Source organism: Protopterus annectens, chromosome 5.part1, assembly GCF_019279795.1.
Source record: "Protopterus annectens isolate FY-2018-M chromosome 5.part1, PAN1.0, whole genome shotgun sequence".
NCBI lineage: Eukaryota > Metazoa > Chordata > Ceratodontiformes > Protopteridae > Protopterus > Protopterus annectens.
Window position 1 is genome coordinate 554,494,882 of NC_056736.1, and position 23,270 is coordinate 554,518,151.

General features: G+C 40.8%; 1 protein-coding gene across 2 annotated transcripts in view; it reads left to right on the plus strand.

Moving 5' to 3' along the window:
- The window catches only part of RCBTB2 (RCC1 and BTB domain containing protein 2), a 1,132,258-nt gene that overhangs the window by 1,025,252 nt on the left and 83,736 nt on the right, over positions 1-23,270 (plus strand). Inside the window, exon 11 of one of the 2 annotated variants that reach the window (XM_044073172.1) lies at positions 2,020-2,150. The exons of the other annotated variant lie outside the window; for it this stretch is intronic. Coding sequence (XP_043929107.1) covers positions 2,020-2,150 — 131 coding nt within the window. The remainder of the gene's footprint in view (positions 1-2,019; positions 2,151-23,270) is intronic. 2 annotated transcript variants of the gene reach the window in all.

A 23,270-nucleotide genomic window follows, 5' to 3' on the forward strand; every position in this document is an offset into this window, starting at 1 on the left:
GGCTTTCTTGTCCCCATTTCTAAAAGGATGCAGCCTTTAACCACTTACTCTGACCTTTGGATCTTGAAACCGCAGGCCTTACTCAGTTGATCTTTCTTGCGTGTTTTGCAGTAAAAGAAGATCTCTTGTTCATTAGTCTTCTTCTTTTGGCTTTTCCCGGTTAGGGGTCGCCACAGTGGATCACCTGTCCACTCATGATTGGCAGTTGAGTTTTGACAGTGTCGAGTTGCCAGCCCGGCACCCAACCTTCCACAGAAGACACACACATGCACGCACTCACACCTAGGGCCAATTTAGAGTGTCCAGTCCACCTACAGCATGTCTTTGGGATGTGGGAGGAAACCGGAGCACCCGGAGGAAACCCACGGGACCACATGGAGGACATGCAGACTCTGCACAGAAGGCACCCCAGCCGAGAATCGAACCGGAGAACCTCTTGCTGTGAGGCGACAATGCTAACCGCTGCACCACCGTGGCCACCCATCTCTTGTTCATTAGTACTAACCTATATTTCTTCCTAAAATGGATGCAGAACCAATTTGTTTACCTTCTGGTTTTCCCCCCTGTGGTAGAAACCGAAGAAGAAGAAAACAGTCATTCATGCCTGTGTTATGCACCATTAGTTCAGGTTTACTAGAGAAGGTGCATTTAGGAAAATGGACAGATTTTTGTTGCCTTTGTTCAAGGTATTAAGGGCCTGGTGACAACTAATCAACACTTGTAAAACTAGGTCAGTAACCCCACTGTCCTCCACCCTGTCACTGCTGTAGCCAATATGCCGTGAGTGTGACTGCCTTCAGTATCTGTTTTAAGAATTTGTGCTGTGCCCACTTGATCGTTTGTGCCTTCATCGAGTAATATTGTGTGGAATGTGATTCCACTAGCTGGACCTCTTTTTAGCATCTTGTTACTTTTGACTTGATTTTCTGAACCCTTCCCTTTAAATTTGTTTCCAGTGTCATCCTCCTGTGGAAGCATAGTGTTTATTGCCTGGGTTTCTTTATAGTTAATCATGACGGAGACCCTTCAGAATAACCTCTGTACTCACCATGTCTGTATCTGCAAGTATACACTTTGCAGTAGGTGCTTATTAGCCACCCACTGCTTCCGTTTGTGAACAAGCCTGCTAGTCCAGCAATGGTGGATGGATTTTTTTTTTTATATTAATTTCTGTCTTACATGTGTGCTGATTTTAGTCTATGGGACTTGGCCATCCTAGTCTGGTACAAAATGTCAAGATGAGCCATTAGGAGGCGCATGCTCCCCCCTCTTCCCCAATTAGAGCCAGATAATTTCAAAATTGTACTGAGCTGGGGATATATCAGAATAGGAGATCCCAGCAGGTACCCACTGCAGAGGGCCTTTTTGCAAATCATCATATTCAGTGAGTAATTATTTTGTTTTGAAGTATTGGAGGAAGGTAAAACTGGTATATTTTAATGACTGTATGTTTCCTGAGGGGTACTGTATTGCAAACATTGATCAAAAGTGGCATGGTTTGTGAACTTGACTATTTCAGAAATTTGGAGAGTCTTGTAAGAGGATACAGTGATGCAGTTCAGTCAGTCACACATTGCAGAGAGCCCTCTCAGAGATCTACAAGTGTGGTGAGCACTCGTATAGCAATTAAAAAATATATATGTATATATGTGTGTGTGTGTGTGTGTGTGTATATATGTGTGTATGTGTGTGTGTGTGTGTGTGTGTGTGTGTGTGTGTATAATATATATATATATATATATATATATATATATATATATATATATATACATGCACACATATACACACACACACACACACACATAAAGAGAGAGAGTGATAGAGATATATGTAGATAGAGATATAATCATACACACACACGTACGCTTTGGTAACAGAGGCTACATTTGCAGCACAAAACACTGGCTGCTTATAATTGCATTTTGATTAAAGGTGTATCTTGATTAGCAGCCATGGTGATTACTTAGGGAGCAGGCATGGCTAAAATTACTTGCTAAAATAAGATATTGCACTCAACAGGACTGCTGGATCTGGCAACATTTTACAAAGTGAACCGGCTGAAAAGGCTTTGCCAACAGACTATCAAGCAGGGGATATCTGTGGAGAATGCCATTATTCTCTTAGCAGCAGCAGTTAAGTATGAAGCAGAGGTAAGCAAACCTTTTCACCCCTCATTGTTGGCACTGCAGTCACTATCCTAGGTGACACTCATCTAAATTCCACCAGAAAACTCTTAATGTTATTACACATTTTGACTACCTGCTTAATCTTCACAATTATGCAGTAACCCTGGAGTCTTATTAAAAAGATGTAAGTAATATACTTGGTCTGTTATCTGCTTGAATGTTTTCTGTACGCACTTTCAGGGAAATGGGGCAGCTAGGATCTTTTTCTCTTTTTTTTTCTTTCTTTTTGGGCAGCTAGGTAGTCATGAGTTGTGTGAGCTGGCCACATCTTTTTCTTTATCCAGTGGTACCCAGTCTGCAGCCTCCTCACTGGGTTTATTGCTCTTGAACTAAGCAGTATGAATAGTGCCTTTTATACTAAGGATATGTAATACAGTCTCGTGATCCAGATCTCTCATCATCCTCACAACCCAGTTAAAAAAAAAAAAAAAAAAAAAAAGAAATGAAGACCCACGCTACAGTAATAGTAGAGGTCCTAAGTTATGGGGAAGATGTTCAGAAAGATCAAAAGTAGTTTCGAAATTTCCATATAGCGCAAGTATGGAAAAGTATAGAAACTTCAAGCCTCTGTGACACTGGTTTTCAAGTTACTGCATTTCTGCAAAATTGCATTTGCCTTACAGCTATTATGGTAAATATCACAAACTTTAGCATGCTGGTAATGTAATCTTACTGTGGTTCCTGTCATACAAACTTTACCATATTGCCCATGTAATAATGGTTCATATGCTATAAACATTTTCACCTTGGCCATATAATTTTATTTATGGTGGCTGAAAAATTAGAGTTTTGTGAAAATACGTCGTAGCAATGAAGACTATAGTAACAATTTCAGAGCTATTTGTTCTGGGTAAGTTACACCTAAGGAATACCTTTCATCTTTTGTTATATTCGTATAACACTGTTTTATTACTGTTTAGAACTTAATGTTCTTTTAGATTAGCAGGTACAAAATTTATTTTTTTGTTGCATTTAAACTATTTTTTACTCTGGTGCCCTCCTCTCCCTCAAAGCGCAGGCCCAGTCCCTCACCATAGTGCCAACCAGCTCTCCTGTGAACCATAGCTCTGTTCCTGGTTGTAGAGTTGCCCATCGGGGGCTATCCTTTCTCCTGGGCCCTCGATCCTGTGCCCTGTACATGCCCAGATGCATTCCAGCTATATCTGGACCAAAGGATCTCCAAGATGGCTGCACATTGAGTAACAGCTTAATTCTAGCTCTCCCAGTGTGAAAACAAAAAATGAACAGAGAAGGCCAGTAGACTTGTGTTTATGGGTAAATTTCAGTAATTGGCTAGTAAGTGTACTGCCTGGATGCCAGCAAAATAGAAATACAGAGCACCTGGGAAAAATCAGCTACAAAAAGTGAGGAAGAAACGCTGACTGGGGAAAGTTCTGCAGCTGTGCAACAAAAAGTAATGCAACATCCAGACATGACTTCCAGTAACCTACAGGAAGATAAGACAACTACACACAGACGTGGTTCAAATAAATGAAACACTGATGGAGTACATCAACACAAGCAATAAAAAGCTGGAAAAATTGAAGAAGCTTTAAACATGAGGTGATAAAGCTGCAAAAATCAGAGGCTGAAATGAAGAAAAGGCTGGCTGAATATGAGACTGCTCAGGAAGAGATGTTTAAAAGAAAAAAAATAGAATTAGAAGACGGAGCACATAGGGAAAACCTGAGATTTTCAGCTGTACCAGAGAAGCTGTAAGAAACAGACTGCATTAACTTTATGAAAGCACAAATAAGCAGGCAACTGGTCTGGTATTCCACAGCAAGAGTTGTTGAAAGGGAACATTGTGTGTATGCTCCAAACCTGGCTGAGAAAGCATCATAGACCTTTAATACTAAAGACGCAATCCTACTAGCAGAAGGAGTTGATTCTGATAAAATTGTGGCAAAAGGACAAAATACTAATATGGGAGACAGCAGTGCGTTTGTGGAGAATGATTACTCATTGTACATCACGTAGAAGAAGAGTAAATTCATTTCACTATTCAGGGAATGTCGAGATGCAGGTGTGATATTAAAACTGCTGTACCCAGCTGTCTTCAAGTTATTCTTCCCTGGAGGGACAAAATCATTTTTTGGTAAAGTACACGCTGAGGAGGAAATCGGAAGGAGATTCTGCTTCTTGTTCTTCTGGTAATAAAGACCAGAGAGGGACTGTACCTGTGAAACCTTTTCCAATGTTTCAGTGGAAAATTGTTGGAGAGGGAAGGAAGCAAGCATGAAAATTGACTTGAAGAATCGAAAGTACATTTGAAATGAAGCATACAGGATTTAAGAAATGGAGATGAACAGTAATAAAAACCAATAACTTAATGTGGGATTACAATGCAATAATTATAGTTGTAAAATATGACAGAACAAAAAAATCTTGAAATACTGAACTTTTTTAGAATCTCTTGGACTTGGTTCATAGGTTGGTACTAGGCTATCTGCCCTAGGGCCTATACAAGCCTAGCCATAACAATTCCCTGGATATTTCTTCCCACAATATTTACTTCCCTGGACCCCTGTCTAGCAGGGCTACTGACGTGATCCCCGGGGTGAATTTCCTATCTCCCATCCAATCGTCAAGGTTCCTTTTGAAGAGCGCCAAGGAGGCGCTCTGCTTGACATGTATGGACAGTCTATTCCAGAGTATGGGGAGTCTCTGTGGGTCAGGAACCTATCCCTCCAGCATGTTTTGTTCATTGTGATGACAAGGTTTAGAATCCTGGAGCGTGCAACTCTGAGGGATTGGGATTTCTTTAAGTGGAGCATGTCCAACAGCTCAGAGTTTGACATGGCCTTGTATGTTAAGCAGAGATCGCCCCTGAGTAGACGATATGCCACAGAGTATAGCTGGAGTTTTTTTTTTAGATGGTCACTATAGGGCATCTGCTTTAGGCCTGTGATTCTTTTAGTGAGGCATTTCTGCGACCTTTCCAGCTGTTGCATATGTCTTGTGAGGTACATACCAAACGGGACGTTGTACTCTATAATGGGTCTAATGAGGGATGAGTACAGTGGGACAATGACCTCCTTTTTTCTTGATGAAAAGCCCTTGATGAGGTGTGACACATAGGATTTCCCAACTGTTGTGACGATGTTATCTGTCCACCTGTGTCCCTAAGTCTCTCATCACACTTTAGTGTACTGCCACCTGTGTGGTAATTCATGGTACATGTTTTTTCCCAAAGGGAATAACTATACATTTCTTGGCATTAAGCTTGAGCCCATGGCTCTGGCACCAAGCATCTGTTTCTCCAAGGCCCTTTTGTAGAATATCCACATCATTTTAGGATTCAGTAATGGTTCCCAGTTTGCAGTCATCTGCGAACTTTGTTATCCAGAGTCCCTTAGTGTTGGCCTGTACTTCCGAGTTGTAAATGTCAAACAAGAGCGGTCCCAGGACTGAATCCTGAGGTACTCCACTTGTCTGGAGCTGGATTTGGAGTAGGCTACTTTTACAGTCTGGATTCTGTCAGTAAGCCAGTTGGCAACCCATCGAGTGACATAGGGATTTATGCCCAGCTTAGTAAGTTTATCTAGGATTCCAGGGTGAAGGGATGGTGTCGAAGGCCTTGGCGAGGTCCAGATAGACTGTGTGGAGCACCTTATCCTCTTCCACAGCTCTGGAGACTGATTTGAAGAAGTCAATCAGGTTCAGGAGACAAGATCAGCCCTTCACAAACCCAAACTGGGTGGAGTCCAGTGTTTGAAGGTTGCCAATGTCCTTGTTTATAAGTTCCATGATAATGCGTTCCATGCCCTTGCAGATCAGGCTCATCAGACTGATGAGACGGTAGTTCCCGGGATCCAAGGTGGATTCCCCCCTTGTGGAGTGGGATAACTGTAGCTGTGCGCCACTTAGTGGGCACAAAGCCTGAGGTGAGGCTATGATTAAACATAACACTTAGGTGAGGTGCCAGTTCATTTTGCAGTTTATGTAATACACAACCAAAGATGTCGTCTGATCCCATGGATGCCGTATTCTTAGCTTTGGAGAGTGAGGTTTCTACCTGTGTGGCCATGATTACCGGAATTTGGCAATCTTTTGGTATTGAGATGGGCCCTTTAGGGGGTGAAAGGGGGGGTGAAGTTTGCACTAAATCGATCTGCCAGGATATTGGCAATATCCTTGGGGTCAGTATATTTAATGCCATTCTGCTGAAGCTCAGAACATATCTGAGCATTGCCATTTAGATTCTTGGCATAACTATAGAATGCCTTGTGGTTGTCTTTGGAATTTTTTCGTAACTAGCTTTGGAGGATTTTATGAGGGATCTCTGCTTCTTACCGAGGCTGGTAAGGGAGTTTTTTGCATCTTGGGATTTTCCTCTTTTCTGCAACAGTTTATTTTGTCTGTTGTATAGTTTGTTTATGGCAGGGGACCCACCAGATTGACTTCCTTTTTTGGAGGAGAGCGTCTTGATTCTTTTTGGGATGGCACGATTCATGCACGAGTGAATGTGCTCGTACAGTGCCTTAGTATAGGATTCAGCAGTTGAACTTTCAGCTCCCATCTGCATGGGTGTCATGACGTTTGTCACTTCTGACTTGAGTAGCATGAAGTTGGTTTTGGAGAAGTTTTTTATGGAGGTTTCCTTACTTGGGGGTGGGGGTGGGATGTGGGTGTCAAGGGTGATTTGCTTATGGTCAGACCTGGCCAATGAGGGGGTGACCACTGGTGTGGAGCATCTATCTCCCATGTTGGTAATGACCAGGTCTAGGATATTGGAGCCCCTGGTGGGACAATGGATTAGTTGATCCAGGGCGTTGGAATTTATGAATTCCAAGAACCATTGGGAAAAGGTGTTGATACCCGAGTAGTTTTCCCAGTTAGACAGGGTAGTTGAAATCACCCAGTATTAGGGTGTTTGGTTGTATCTTAATATTGTCCAGTATGTTTAGAAAGTTGTAGTGCAAATCTTGGAGCATGGTGGGGGATGTGTAGCAAACTACAGTTTGGATTGCAGTCTTACCTAGTGTTAGTTGCACCTGGAGAATTTCAGATGCATTGCGTTGGTCAACTAGCCTAGAGGTGTGAATATCCTTGGTGAATATGGACACTCCTCCACCTTTAGTGTTTCGGTCTTGATTTGGTGGCCGAAAAGTGTGGTATGAGTTGTAGCCTAGTATTGCAGGGGAGCTCTCTGGAGCATTGAACCAGGTCTCAGTTACTGTACATTTATCAATGGTCTCCATTTTTAGGAGTGCCTCGAGAGAGTGCATTTTGAGGTTTAAACTTCTAGCATTAAGTAGCATTGCATGCTTGTATCTTACTGTGATGATTTTGTTCTTTCAACCTTGCCTAAAAAAGTCACTATAGGGGTGGTGAGAGCTTTAGCTAGTAACCTGAATTCCAGGGGTGACAGGTGCAGACCGTCTCTGGCAAAGCATCGTGGTCTGTTGATCGTGTCGTCCCAGGCAGCCAGATACTGGATCCCCTTTGAATGACACCAGAAGCTTAGCCAATTGTTGAAGTCAGTCATTTTGTCCTTGTACTATGGTATCATTCTGGGCAAAGGCAGGATGCTACTTAGGGCTAGGGTCATACCTGCCTGGGTCACATGATCCGAGAGCTCTTCCATGTCTCTCTTCATGTAGTCCAGGGAGGTACGTCTCAAGTCATTCACTCCAACATGGACAATGACAGAGTCGTATTTGTACTTGTGTGAAGTGACTTGAGTGCATGCGTTATGTGGGGTGGATCCAGGCACCCGACAGGCAGCAGACTGTACATTTCTCCTTGTTCAGCCTGGTGAGTGGAACATCAGTGTGCTTGACTTAGAGTCACCTATGACTAAAGTGTTGGGTACATTGTCTTGCCTTAGGGGCTCTTGTTGGGTGGCTGGTGTTGTGAGCTGTGTGTCACTTTGGTTGTGACTGGTGTTTGCATTTCAGCTTCGGAGATCCTTGTTGCTTGGGCAGGTTAATGTTAAGGGCCACAGCATATGTGTGTTTAGTGTTGCTATGTGTGGGTGTTGATGGTGTGGGTTTTGAAGGGCTATGTGTTGCTTGAGGTGTAGTGCAGGTGTTAACCTTCTCCTCTTGACTGTCTAGCACAATCTTGGCTGGAGAGAGCTTTGCTTCCAGTTTGGCTATGCAAGTGCATCTCTCGCAGGTTGTAGTGTTGGGTGGTAGGAGGAGACAGTTATCTGTGTACATGAGGCAGTTGCATTGCCCCAGTATGCCCAGATTCACCAGCTGGACAGGAGAAATCACCGGAAGCTGACCCTTGGACATGCCTGTTTAGGTGCTTTTTTGTAAAGTACAAGAGCTGTTTTCCCTTACCTTTGGAAGGTACTTTGCAATTATAGGCTGTTTAGTGCCTACGACTAATTTATCTTTATTAATAAGGAGAGTTGAGTGCTTGTATCAGTTTAAGGCTTCCTAGTGCTTTCCAGCAGGTTCTAGAACAAGTGCTAGTCACAGGGGTGCAGATTTTAGTGCTACTACTGAGAAACCAGCTAGTTTGAAGGGAGAATTTGAAGAGCAGAGTTTCTGGCACCTGGAATAGTTTTACTGTAGCCCGGCAGTGCTGCACGATGCAAAAAATGCACAAACACGCTAGTTTTTAAGCCAGAAAATTGAAAGGGATAGAAATCAGCCCCAAATGGCTAAAATTACTATTACAGAGGCAGTACAATGCTCACCACTCCCACTGGTAAGCAGTAGGACTTCCCTCTACCACAGCAAGGTCTGGATAGCTCTGAACACAGAAAATAAAGTCCTGAAACCAGCAAAGCCTGGGATCTGAACTATACTAGCTAGGAAAGGCGGGAAATGAGCAAACAAGATAGTTTTTTTTTTTTTTTGTTAAAACAGGCTAAACAATGCGATAATACAGTAAATAAACACAGAAAAGGCTAACACGCTTGAGTGTGTAGCCCTAAACAGTGAATAGAATTAAAACTACAAAATTAGCAATATTTTTACTTTTTAAATGAAGCAAGGCAAGTGCACAACTTAAAAATGATTTAAGGAATACAGTAGAATAAGTAGTTCGTCTACATATACAGAAAAGTCTATATATACAGAAAAGCAGCTAAAACAAACAATTCAGATGCAGTACAACCCTAGAGCACTTGAGTTGTAGCAGTATTAAGTCAAATACAGTTTTAATAAATGCACTAAAATATACTCTATATTTCCAAAATGTCTGAGAAGCACAGTCAGAACACAAGGATATTCAGACTTTTTTGGAGGATCAGAAGGAGATACTCTCTGTATTGTGTAGAATAAGCTAAAGACACTAGACTGGGAGGAGTGTCCAAGATCAAATTTAGAGTAGGGGCGGGCAACTGCAAGGCCAGCAAGTATAAAGACAAGATGCCAATAGGGTGGGTTGGAGAAAACACTACAGAAATGTTTATCACAAGTGAGCCAATAGCTATGAAATACACTAAAAGTATGCAGTATACAATAAAATTGCTATAAATATTTAAAATAAGCAATAACTACTACAAATAAGCAAAAAACAGGCTACTTATTGTTATGAAACACTCAAGTTAATTTCTTAGCAGAAAGTTGAAACCTGAAACAACTTTAAAAAATGTTCAAAAGACCAATGAGGTGCTTTCTCCAAGCCGTAGCCCTGGCAACCCAACTAGACAATGACCAATAAACACTAAACTCTCAGTAAAGTGGGGGGGTGGTCTTTGCTATGATGACCTGGACAGTGAGCTCAGAAAACAGCCTCTAACAAACAACTAGGCCCACAACACAATCTGGAATATGGAGAATATTCCAGCTACTAGCTAACTATTTTAGGCAGAACACATTGCAGAAATGTTTATCACAAGAACAATCAGGAATATGGACAATATTACAGCTACCACCTAAACTATTTTAGGCAGAAAATACTACATAAATGTTTATCACAAGTGAGCCAATAGCTATGAAATACAGTACAAGTATGCAGTATACAATAAAATTGCTATAAATATCTAAAATAAGCAATAACTGCTACAAATAAGCAAAAAAAAAAAACAGGCTACTTATTGCTATATGTCACAGATCAGCTGCTCCACCTCAGATAGCTCTGTGTGTTGGGGACTCGTACTTCATCTTATTAATGTCTGGAAAAATGCTTTGGGGAGGGGAAGAGAGGGGGAGAAAGTTAACTGTAAGTAAAGAAAACACTTTTTTCTTAATAGCACTATTTTTGTTATGGTTTTCTTTGCATGCTATAAAGTAGTTTTCTCAGTTAATTTTAAATGTAATGGGAATTGTACATAGATGCTGCTGTTCATTTTTTTCCCCTTTTTCCCTTCTCTCTTTCTTCAATGTTTAGAAATTTAGGCACTGCAGTGAAAGAAATCCTGGTTAAGAGTATGACAAAAGAAAAAATAATGTGCTTTTTCTCATTCTTGCATAGGGGAATGACTGGATAAAGGACCTTAAATTAATTTATTAACATGTTTTATGAGAAAGCGAGTAAATGAAAAAGAGTATTGAATATTATGAGGCTTTCTTCTAGCAAATGACTGTATGCTTTGTAGCAATTCTGTGTCTCGCCCTCATGTCCCAAGGAAAACAGTCTGATAAAGAGAAATTGACTCCCTGGCTCTCATGTCTCCATGGAGGCAATGTGATAATGAGAAATTAGGTACAGTCTAGTGGAGAGTGATTGGCCAAGGGGAAAAAAGAAAAGCAAAACTGGCTAAAAGATGATGTTCCCTGAAAGCATTCAGGGGTTTTCCCAGCTGGGAGAGCTGTAAAGATAAGACAAACCCAATTAGCACTTAGTAGAAGCACAGACTGCACCATGCATCTTAGCATGGATAACCTTTTTTTTAGGTTAAGTCAAGTCTGGAGTGGGGCTGTCAGTTTGGGACATTTGTTCCTATTAGGAAGTTAAAACTTCAATATTTGAAGATGTACATAGTTGTGTGTTAGTATTAAATTAATAGGTTTTAGAAGGGGTATTTTTTTAGGGATTTCAATAAAACAAAGTTCTATAATATGTGACTTAGGCTCAAATGGATATAACAAGAAGCAACTACATAAAATGTCAGCCTGCCAAACAGTATATGCATGTAACACAAAAGGTGGAACTAGGCATCTAACAAAAAAGGTGTTGTGCATAAAATGTGGGAATAATAACTTTTTAGTACAATGATGCTTTCTGTAATATCCTTAAATGTTTCACAGATAAACACAAGAAAAAAACAGTGGACTCTCAAAAAATGTAGAGTGCAAATAGCTATGTTACAGGAGACATACTTGGAAAGAACTGAACATGTGAAATTGATAGAGAAGTTTCCAAATGGTTATGCAAGTGCATCTCTCGCAGGTTGTAGTGTTGGGTGGTAGGAGGAGACAGTTATCTGTGTACATGAGGCAGTTGCATTGCCCCAGTATGCCCAGATTCACCAGCTGGACAGGAGAAATCACCGGAAGCTGACCCTTGGACATGCCTGTTTAGGTGCTTTTTTGTAAAGTACAAGAGCTGTTTTCCCTTACCTTTGGAAGGTACTTTGCAATTATAGGCTGTTTAGTGCCTACGACTAATTTATCTTTATTAATAAGGAGAGTTGAGTGCTTGTATCAGTTTAAGGCTTCCTAGTGCTTTCCAGCAGGTTCTAGAACAAGTGCTAGTCACAGGGGTGCAGATTTTAGTGCTACTACTGAGAAACCAGCTAGTTTGAAGGGAGAATTTGAAGAGCAGAGTTTCTGGCACCTGGAATAGTTTTACTGTAGCCCGGCAGTGCTGCACGATGCAAAAAATGCACAAACACGCTAGTTTTTAAGCCAGAAAATTGAAAGGGATAGAAATCAGCCCCAAATGGCTAAAATTACTATTACAGAGGCAGTACAATGCTCACCACTCCCACTGGTAAGCAGTAGGACTTCCCTCTACCACAGCAAGGTCTGGATAGCTCTGAACACAGAAAATAAAGTCCTGAAACCAGCAAAGCCTGGGATCTGAACTATACTAGCTAGGAAAGGCGGGAAATGAGCAAACAAGATAGTTTTTTTTTTTGGTTAAAACAGGCTAAACAATGCGATAATACAGTAAATAAACACAGAAAAGGCTAACACGCTTGAGTGTGTAGCCCTAAACAGTAAATAGAATTAAAACTCTACAAAATTAGCAATATTTTTACTTTTTAAATGAAGCAAGGCAAGTGCACAACTTAAAAATGATTTAAGGAATACAGTAGAATAAGTAGTTAGTCTACATATACAGAAAAGTCTATATATACAGAAAAGCAGCTAAAACAAACAATTCAGATGCAGTACAACCCTAGAGCACTCGAGTTGTAGCAGTATTAAGTCAAATACAGTTTTAATAAATGCACTAAAATATACTCTATATTTCCAAAATGTCTGAGAAGCACAGTCAGAACACAAGGATATTCAGACTTTTTTTTGGAGGATCAGAAGGAGATACTCTCTGTATTGTGTAGAATAAGCTAAAGACACTAGACTGGGAGGAGTGTCCAAGATCAAATTTAGAGTAGGGGCGGGCAACTGCAAGGCCAGCAAGTATAAAGACAAGATGCCAATAGGGTGGGTTGGAGAAAACACTACAGAAATGTTTATCACAAGTGAGCCAATAGCTATGAAATACACTAAAAGTATGCAGTATACAATAAAATTGCTATAAATATTTAAAATAAGCAATAACTACTACAAATAAGCAAAAAAACAGGCTACTTATTGTTATGAAACACTCAAGTTAATTTCTTAGCAGAAAGTTGAAACCTGAAACAACTTTAAAAAATGTTCAAAAGACCAATGAGGTGCTTTCTCCAAGCCGTAGCCCTGGCAACCCAACTAGACAATGACCAATAAACACTAAACTCTCAGTAAAGTGGGGGGGTGGTTTTTGCTATGATGACCTGGACAGTGAGCTCAGAAAACAGCCTCTAACAAACAACTAGGCCCACAACACAATCTGGAATATGGAGAATATTCCAGCTACTAGCTAACTATTTTAGGCAGAACACATTGCAGAAATGTTTATCACAAGAACAATCAGGAATATGGACAATATTACAGCTACCACCTAAACTATTTTAGGCAGAAAATACTACATAAATGTTTATCACAAGTGAGCCAATAGCTATGAAATACAGTATAAGTATGCAGTATACAATAAAATTGCTATAAATATCTAAAATAAGCAATAACTGCTACAAATAAGCAAAAAAAAAAAAAACAGGCTACTTATTGCTATATGTCACAGATCAGCTGCTCCATCTCAGATAGCTCTGTGTGTTGGGGACTCATACTTCATCTTATTAATGTCTGGAAAAATGCTTTGGGGAGGGGAAGAGAGGGGGAGAAAGTTAACTGTAAGTAAAGAAAACACTTTTTTCTTAATAGCACTATTTTTGTTATGGTTTTCTTTGCATGCTATAAAGTAGTTTTCTCAGTTAATTTTAAATGTAATGGGAATTGTACATAGATGCTGCTGTTCATTTTTTTCCCCTTTTTCCCTTCTCTCTTTCTTCAATGTTTAGAAATTTAGGCACTGCAGTGAAAGAAATCCTGGTTAAGAGTATGACAAAAGAAAAAATAATGTGCTTTTTCTCATTCTTGCATAGGGGAATGACTGGATAAAGGACCTTAAATTAATTTATTAACATGTTTTATGAGAAAGCGAGTAAATGAAAAAGAGTATTGAATATTATGAGGCTTTCTTCTAGCAAATGACTGTATGCTTTGTAGCAATTCTGTGTCTCGCCCTCATGTCCCAAGGAAAACAGTCTGATAAAGAGAAATTGACTGCCTGGCTCTCATGTCTCCATGGAGGCAATGTGATAATGAGAAATTAGGTACAGTCTAGTGGAGAGTGATTGGCCAAGGGGAAAAAAGAAAAGCAAAACTGGCTAAAAGATGATGTTCCCTGAAAGCATTCAGGGGTTTTCCCAGCTGGGAGAGCTGTAAAGATAAGACAAACCCAGTTAGCACTTAGTAGAAGCACAGACTGCACCATGCATCTTAGCATGGATAACCTTTTTTTTAGGTTAAGTCAAGTCTGGAGTGGGGCTGTCAGTTTGGGACATTTGTTCCTATTAGGAGGTTAAAACTTCAATATTTGAAGGTGTACATAGTTGTGTGTTAGTATTAAATTAATAGGTTTTAGAAGGGGTATTTTTTTAGGGATTTCAATAAAACAAAGTTCTATAATATGTGACTTAGGCTCAAATGGATATAACAAGAAACAACTACATAAAATGTCAGCCTGCCAAACAGTATATGCATGTAACACAAAAGGTGGAACTAGGCATCTAACAAAAAAGGTGTTGTGCATAAAATGTGGGAATAATAACTTTTTAGTACAATGATGCTTTCTGTAATATCCTTAAATGTTTCACAGATAAACACAAGAAAAAAACAGTGGACTCTTAAAAAATGTAGAGTGCAGATAGCTATGTTACAGGAGACATACTTGGAAAGAACTGAACATGTGAAATTGATAGAGAAGTTTCCAAATGGTTATTCAGTGGAATATCTGAGACAAAGGAAAAGAGTACTTTAATTGCAAGAGGAGCTCCAATAGTGATAAAAAGGTAATGGCCAGTTTGTAGTGCTAAGGGGTTACTGGCAAGGGAGGAGGATTACATTGGCATGTATTTATTATTCCACCTAAAACTGCTAAAATGGCACTTAGGAAAATTCTGGGAGAAATAATCCAAACTGGAATTTGATTTGAAGCAGTGAAGATATATCTGGGGGGCCCAGAAGGGAAAGTATAACAAAGGAGGGTAGATTTTTGAAGAAATGTATAAAATGTTTTGGCATGGAAGATGTGAATTCAGTAACAGTAGTTCAAAATTAATTTCTGTATTGTTCCCCAAGATATAAAAAGCTAGGCTAGACAGACTTTATATGTGACAGGAACAAGTGCATTTGGTTGAAGGTCTCGATATGCACTCAATACCTGTTTCAGATCATGTGCCATTTGTGAAGATAGGTGAAGGCTGCCAGCCTAGCCAGATAGAATTTTGTAGAGAATTCTGTTATTTGTAAATATTAATATAAGCCACAGGCTTGTTCTCTTAAATGGGGAAAAAAACGGTGTTAAATGTGGAACTGCAAAAATGCAACAACAGTGCACTCTGCTGTAACAAAGCTGATAAGTCAATACTTTGATGTCAAAACTCGGAGCCGAGATGTCTAGATATAGGCATTCTGCCTATTGTTTTGAGGCCAGAGTTAATGGCTAGAATTTGCATGTACAATTTCTTTTATTGCTGTGGTTCCTGACCAGCTGCATGATCAAAAGGGCTATTAATCTCTGAGAGTGTGTTAGCCTGGGAATCAGAAAGAAACGATGCAATCTGAAATGAATCAGTGTTACTGTGTTACCTATTTAAGGACAGAAAGAATGAGAGCATTTGAGCATTTGTCTTGAACTTCCAACTCACCACTCTGCTTGTGTCTATATTTAAGTAGGATTTTAGAACTGTGTTTTCTCTTAGATATAGCTAGAAAATAGAAAGATTAGACTAGTTTGTTTTTCTGTGATGTCAGAACTTTTCTACTGTATTATTTTAAGTATTTCTTTGTGATCTCTGAACTCTTGACTAGCACTGTGTAGTAAAAAGTGTTGTCTTGTGTTTTTATTATTTCTTATTAAATATTTTAAACCTTTTAACTGTGGCTCTTTTGTGTAGAGATCATTTTAAGCCTGAGTACATTGCATGTATGTAAGTCACTCCAAATAAGTCTTGACTGTTCAGTCGCACTTGCCATTTGGATAATAATATTGCACAGTATAATTGGACACCCTTTCATAAGGGCCTTTGAGTAACTGATAAATATTAGCTGGGTGGTTGCAGTAATTTCTACTGGTAACCCTGGGTAAAAGGGGCACAGCTGGTGAACCTGTGCCAGCCCTCCCCTGGAGTGTCTATGTGGTTGCATAAATTCTTATCTCAAAAATGTATGTGTGTGTGTGTGTGTGTGAGCTACTTGGGCAGGGACATGTAGCACTGGTTGGACAGAGAGGGTACTGGAGCTTGCCCACTAGACTGACATTTGGACCCTATAGCTGTGCCAGTGGGGAGTCTTATTGGGGACCTGGAGAGAAAAGGAGAAACCAGCCCCAGACTGACTGCGATCTCTGTGTGCTCTTAAGGGAAATTCTACTTTACTGTGTGTGTATTTTTTTATCCTTTTCCTATATGGATGCCCCCTCACTGGTGTTAGTGGTGAGGATTGAGGTTCCTTGATTGCTGGGCCAGTGCATGGGTGTCACACCAATAACAACTAAAATAAAAACACAGGGTAATGAAATAAAAATGTGATACTGGTGCCTTCCCACCTATCTGTTGAAAGGAGAGGAATTTAAGGAGTGGGTAGTGGAGATTATTCAGGAGCTATTTGAGAGGATAGAAATTACTTCTGAAAATATAGCTAGGAAGTGGGATAAAATTAAGGTGGCGTTTAAACATATGATAGAAATAAAAAAGGGAGCTATGGTTAAGAAGTAACTAGAATTATTTAGAGGGACTGACAAATGTTAAAGTATTGCAGAATAAGGGAGACAGTCTCAAAAGAAGAGGAGGATCAACTGCAGAATTTTAATGAGAAAATAAGGGATTACCTTGCTATTATACACAAGTTTAGAAAGATTGCTGTTAAGCAACTGTTTTTTTTTTGTTTTTTTTTAATGATAACACTAGAACACAGAAAATCTTACCACGATGACTCGGGTAACAAAGTAGAAAGCCAAGCTTAGAGAGCCTATAACAAGGAAGGTAACAAGAGATCCTGTAGAGGTATTAGAAATATTTCAGAAATTCTATGAAAGTCTGTATAATGCAGAGAAATTATAAATCCAAGAAAAATAGGAATGGAACTGTTTATGGAAAAATTAAATATGTCAAGGTTAGAGGTAGAGGAGGGAAAACTGATAAAGATCTGGAAGGTTTTGTTTAACAGTATTTTAAGAGGAAGAGAAGTATAAAGATCATGGAAGAAAACAGTGGTAACTGTAATACCCAAAGAGGGTAAAGATACATCAGAGCCAGCTTCATTCAGGCCCATTTCAATACTAAACCATGACTATAAAGTGTTCATGTCTATAATGGCTAAAAATGGCAAAATTAATGCCAAAATTGATAGATATGGATCAATGTGGTTTTGTGGAGGGGAAGAACAATTTGATAACATTAATAGAACATTGTTGATCCAGAGGGAAGCAGATTGTAAGGAAATACCATTGTTGTTGGTGGGTCCTGATGCAGAGAAAACATTTGACAGAGTGAGTAGGGACTTTGAGCAGGGCAATGGAAGCATTTGCATTTCCTGAAAAAAATTATAAGGTTAATTATGAGGCTATATGAGGAATCAGAGAAAAAAATAAAGTAGGTGAGGTCCTCTTTGATAATTTCTGCTTGAGCAGAGAAACCAGGCAGGGGTGTCCTGTTTCTGCTCTTGTTATTTGAATTGTATTTAGAGCCATTGGCATAGCAAATAACAGACTCAGAAATAAAAGGATATAACTGGTATGGTAGTCAAGAAAATCTGGCTCTATTTACAGATGATAGTTTATACCTGACAACACCAGAAAGAGACATTACTTTTGGAACATTTTGAGACAGTTTCAGATCTTTTCAGTATACAGAGTTAATGAAGCTAAAACAATAGTGCCAAATTATGTACCCACATTGATTCAGTAGTATCCATATTTATGGGGACATGATAAAATGAAGTATTTAGGAGTATAGATTAAAAATCATTCTGGTGTGGTAGATAGGGATATGTTGGAAGAGACTAAACAAAAAGTAATACAAAAATTGAGAAAATGAAAGCTTTGTTATATGGATAATGAATAGCAAGATGCAAGCAGTAAAATGTTTTTATTCCCATTAGTCTTGTACACAGGTTAGGCATATTTTTATCAACCAGAGGAGAAGTTGTGGATAGCAATTAATAAAGATCTGAAAGACTTTATCTGGGAGGGAAAGACAGTAAGTCAAGTGGGATACGCTGAGTCTTCCAGTATTACAGGGTGGTTTGGGATTACTCAATTTGAAAGGGTATTTCACAGTTTCACAGTTAAGGCTGCTATGCATAGCACAAGCAGAAAACAATAATTCAAAGTGGAAAGGGATGATGATGAAATGGGAGAAGCTCAAGAAAGAAAGAGAGAGTGGGATTTTTAGATGCAGGCCTTTAAGGAGAATAACAATCCTATATAATATTTTATCTGTGAAGCTGCTGAGAGCATCCTGAGAACTAAGCCTACATGGGAATAGAGAAAGGAGATTCTGCTGATAGAGATGCCTGTAATTAGGTATGTAGACAGGAGCCAAGAGGGGAGCTGGAATTTATTGGAGCAAACTGCCAAAGAAACCAAGGTATTTGGGAGCAAGTAACTAGAGAGGTAAATATGGTAGAAAGGAAAGACATCCAAGAATTTATTTGGACTGCAGATTAGAGATTACCTTCACTATCAATGATTGTCAGAGTATAGGCAAAGAAAAATAAATAGGGATGTCCTAAATGAAAGACCAGCACTGCTAGAGTTTTTAGTAGAATCTAGAACAGAAGCTGCCATTAAAACAGGAATAATTAGTAGAGCATATAAAATATTGTGTGCTAACTATAAGAATCAATCAGTGGAGGTTAAAAAAGATTGGAAGAGAGATTGGATAAAAAAATCACAAAGAAGTAATGGGGAGGATACATGTATGTTTCCCAAATATGCAACAAAATCTAGAATGTTTAGGATTTTTGCTTGAAAATGTTTATACCGATATTGTTATACCCATGTAGACTCGAGAAATTTTCCTCAGGTAGGCAGCAAATGTTGAAGGTGTGACAGAGAAGAAAGGTAATTGGGAACATTTTTTCTGGAAGTGTAGTGAGTTGGCAGACTTTAAGGATTCCCTGTTGGAGATGCTGGGTGGGCAGATTGGTGTGACAAGGGATATGATTTTTCTGAGCTGTGATACAGAATGTGAATTGCCTGTACATGATAAGGTATTGCTTTTTCTAATTATGGTGGCTGCCAAAAAAAGCAATTACTAGAAAATGGAAATCAAAATTTAAACCAGTTATACTAGAAGAAGTGAATATAGTAACAGAGAGAAAACTGGAATTGAGGTCTTTAGCAAAGGGTACAAGCAAACTACATAGGAAAAAATGAGAATTGTGGGAACAATACATACAGGGGAGGAACGAGGTTTAAAAGAAGGCAGGACTTAAATGAGCTATGTAATGTTTGAAAATGGGTAGATTATAAATTATGTATAATGTTTGCAACTGGGAGTGTGTCAGTAAGATTGTGAAGTAAAATGCTTGCAGCTAGGATTGTGTTTTTTGCAGTTTGTTTTAATTTATATAAATGTCTGATTGCTTATGCTGTAAGTGATAGTTTACTAGTAAGTGATAGTTTAGTAAAGATGTTTCTTATCTTTAAAAAAAGGGGCAGGAATTGAATAATTTATGTAGTGTTGCTTAGGTTATATGATAAATAGCAATATATGTGAAGTATAATGTTTGTAAACGTGAACTTGTTAATACAGTTTCATTACTTTTATATAAATGTTAGTAATTTGCCTATGTCACCAATCATAATTCAGTAAAGGTGTGTTTTTTTTGTTTTTTTTAAAAAGGTACAAGCGAGACAATAGGAGGGAGCAACCAGGGACCTCTGCCCGTGAGGAAGTTCTCACATTCGGAGAGCACACGGACTGTGCCACTGGTGTTGTTGAAACCCTTTACGGACTTGCCCACTGCCATTGAGCAAAGTCTCACTGGTAATATGGACCAGAGGGAGGCACGGGCAAGCTGACCAAGGGCAAGTCCCCCCCACAAGGGCACTGAGCTCGTCCCTCCACCTACAACAAAAGATTGGTTGAAGGGCTGGCTTTCAGTAGATTGCAGCTTTTTGCTGCTCTGCTATGTACAAAACCCTGACCCAGAATAATTTGATACCCAGTTCTCCATGAATATGTGGTACACTGCTGGAGAAGAGGCAGCCACCTTCTGTCCACACTCTGACCCATTGACCAATGGAGCTCTTCGCTGACCTTGCAGCTGGCTATTCCTGGCCGACCAGAGATCTGTGGCACTGTTGTATTATGTTTTTGCAGGATACTGACTTAGAGGCATTTAGTCATAATCCCACAGATGATAGCTTCGAATCACTGACTCCTCAACCAGGCACATACACCAAATATCTGATCCTGTGGTTTCTCTTATACTGAGCAGAATTACTATCGCAGCAACACATCATCAGTACAGTAAAACTAATCTCTGTCATAATGGTCTAAACCCAGCTCACGTCTCCTATTAGTTGAACAATCCAATGCTGCTGATTTCTGCTTCACAGTGATGGGAAGAGCCGATATCTAGGGATCAAAAAGAGATTTCACTATGAACGCTTGGCATCCAAGCCAGTTATCTGTGTCATAACTTTACTGACATCTCCTGCTTAAAATCCAAAAAGCCAGAAGGATCATGAAGCCCCACTTTCATGGATTGTATTCGTCCTGAAAATCAAGATCAAGCAAGCTTTTCCCTTGTGCGCCATGGGAGGTTTCTGCCCCCCCCTCCCCCTGAGATTGTCTTAGGACACCTGCTTTACTCTTGGTGTATCACCCCAGTCAAACTCCCCACCTGAAGCTATCCCTGGAGTGGATTGCGCCCAGGTGCATGGAACCAGAAGTGAGAGCTCCACCCTGCCTCACCTTGTAAGTGAAATAACGATAGGAGTAGTGGTATTTTCACCAGCTGGCAAGGCCTCCCACTTACTCGACATCTCTTATATTTCTTCACAGTGCCAGGCCTGAGTCGAGCTCAACAGTCTTCTTTCCCACTGATTCTGCCAAGCCCATTCCCTTGGCTGTGGTTTTGCTATATAGTAGGGTAGGGGACAGCGTGAATCTTGTTCATCTATTCATATGCATCACTAATTAGATGACCAGGCATTTGGCTACCTTAAGAGAGTCATAGATGCTCCCACAGTTCTTCATTCCTTCATTGAATTTTTTCATTTAGACATTCAGAGCACTAGGCAGAAATCACCTTGCATCAACACCTGTCTTGGGCCTTTGTTACACTTTGTGTTAATTCCCCCAGTCCACACCAATTCTAAGTCAGCTGTTAGCTGCCAGATGATGTGAGATTCCTATCTGGACCAGCACCCACTACAGCCAGGGCAGTTCACAGGAAGGGCCTGGCACACATCCAGAGTTGCTGTCACTGGTCCCCCTGAGGAGGGTATGGCAAGGGGGTGATGCCTTCAGCTATGATGCTCGCCCAGCCTGCTTCATGCCTGAGCCCGACTGACCCAGCCCTTGCAGCCAGTCTTTATCCTGAAATTGCAGCTCTGGCTTGCCGACTTTCCTTACCTACATTGTTCTAACATGCCAGAGGCTGTTCACCTTGGAGACCTGCTGCAGATATGGGTACAGGCTGGTGTGAGACTTGCACCCTCTCCCCCAGATTTTCAAGGGCTGGTGAGAGCTCACCTGACACTGCCAGAACTAAGTCGATTTCCAGGGTGAGGGCCCCTTTCTCGGGGTGAACCCATGTCAGGGTGCCCTGCCCATTACAAAGAAAAGAGAACTTTCCCAGGAGGTCCTGCCAACTTCTCTAGAATCGTTTGCATCACCACAATGGGCATCACGAGGTGCCATCTCGGACACTCCAGATTCGGGGATCTGAATCCAACTCCCTTTCGATCTACTGAGGGCGACAGAAACCATCTCTTGTCCCTTTGGAATGTTGATCGCTTATCTCTCAGGACTGACTGACCCATATTCAACTGCTGTTTACATGGAACCCTTCTCCACGTCTGCCTTCAAAGCTCCTGTTTGAATATTTGCTACTACCACCAAGATCTTCACCTATGATGGCTCCAGGCCCTCACCCTTCATTGCCACCATGACAGCCCTTCTACTCATTGTGGCATAGCCCCCTTGGCTCCCAGCAATGGCCAGACATGGAACCAATGCTCCAGCGCCATCAATTTTCAGGGTTAGTTGATTCAGCAGGTGAGTTGTTACACACACCTTAGCAGTTTCTGACTTCCATGGCCACCATCCTGCTGTCTATATCAACCAATACCTTTTCTGGGGTCTAATGAGAGTCTGCTTTAATCCGGTATTTGGTTCATCCCACAGCACCAGTTCTTTCCAAAAGTGACCCACAAGACACTCATTTCATAACCACCTTCAAACTAGCAAGTCAGGCTTCTTACCCTTTTAAAGTTTGAGAATAGGTTGAGATAGTTTCAGCCCTCTAATTGTTCACTTTACCGGATAAAACTGCATCTGCTGAGTGCCAGCTATCCTTAGGGAAACTGAAGGGAATTGGCTACTAGGTGGTTTGATTAGTCTTCCTTATACTGAGGTTGGATGACCGATTTGCACGTCAGGACCACTACAGACCTCCACCAGAGTTTCCTCTGGATTTGCCCTACCCAAGCATATTTCACTATCTTTCAGGTCCCACCAAGTATGCTCACACTCCACCTCCCTGATACAATGAGTGAGACAAGCTGGCAGTGCACCCCCCCTGCACGGGTCAGCGGATCCTGCTTTGGCCTGCGCATGCCAGCCCTCACTTTCATTGCACTATGGAGTCTCCTACCCACCCTGGACTCGTGCACTTTGTTAGACTCCTTGGCCGTTGTTTCAAGATAGGAAAGGTGGATCACCAACATGGCTACTGACCCCAGGCACCTGACATAAGCTCCGCCAGCCCCACTGCAGGGCACAGTCTGGCTGCACTGAGGACAGTCCTGCCTGGCCCCACCAGAAGCCGGGGACCTCTAGCCCCTACCCCAGGAGTTGGGTGCGCCGACAGTCATCTCCCACAATCCTGGGGCACAGTGAGAGCTGCTTCCACAGGCTGTAACACTTCCTTCCAGGGAGGGGGACCACCTTCCGCACGCCCTTCCTGGCTGATTCGGAGACAGTAGTGGTGCACTGTCTCAAAGGAAGTGCTCCCAATGGCCGCTAACATGCCCGAAGCCATTCCTCCACCCCATGGAGGGGGAGGGGGAGGAGGATCCGCCTTTCCCAGAAGCCAATGCAACCACCAAGTTGAATCCTCTGGATAGACCACATGGTCTCCACCCATTTACCTCTGGACACTTTCACACCCT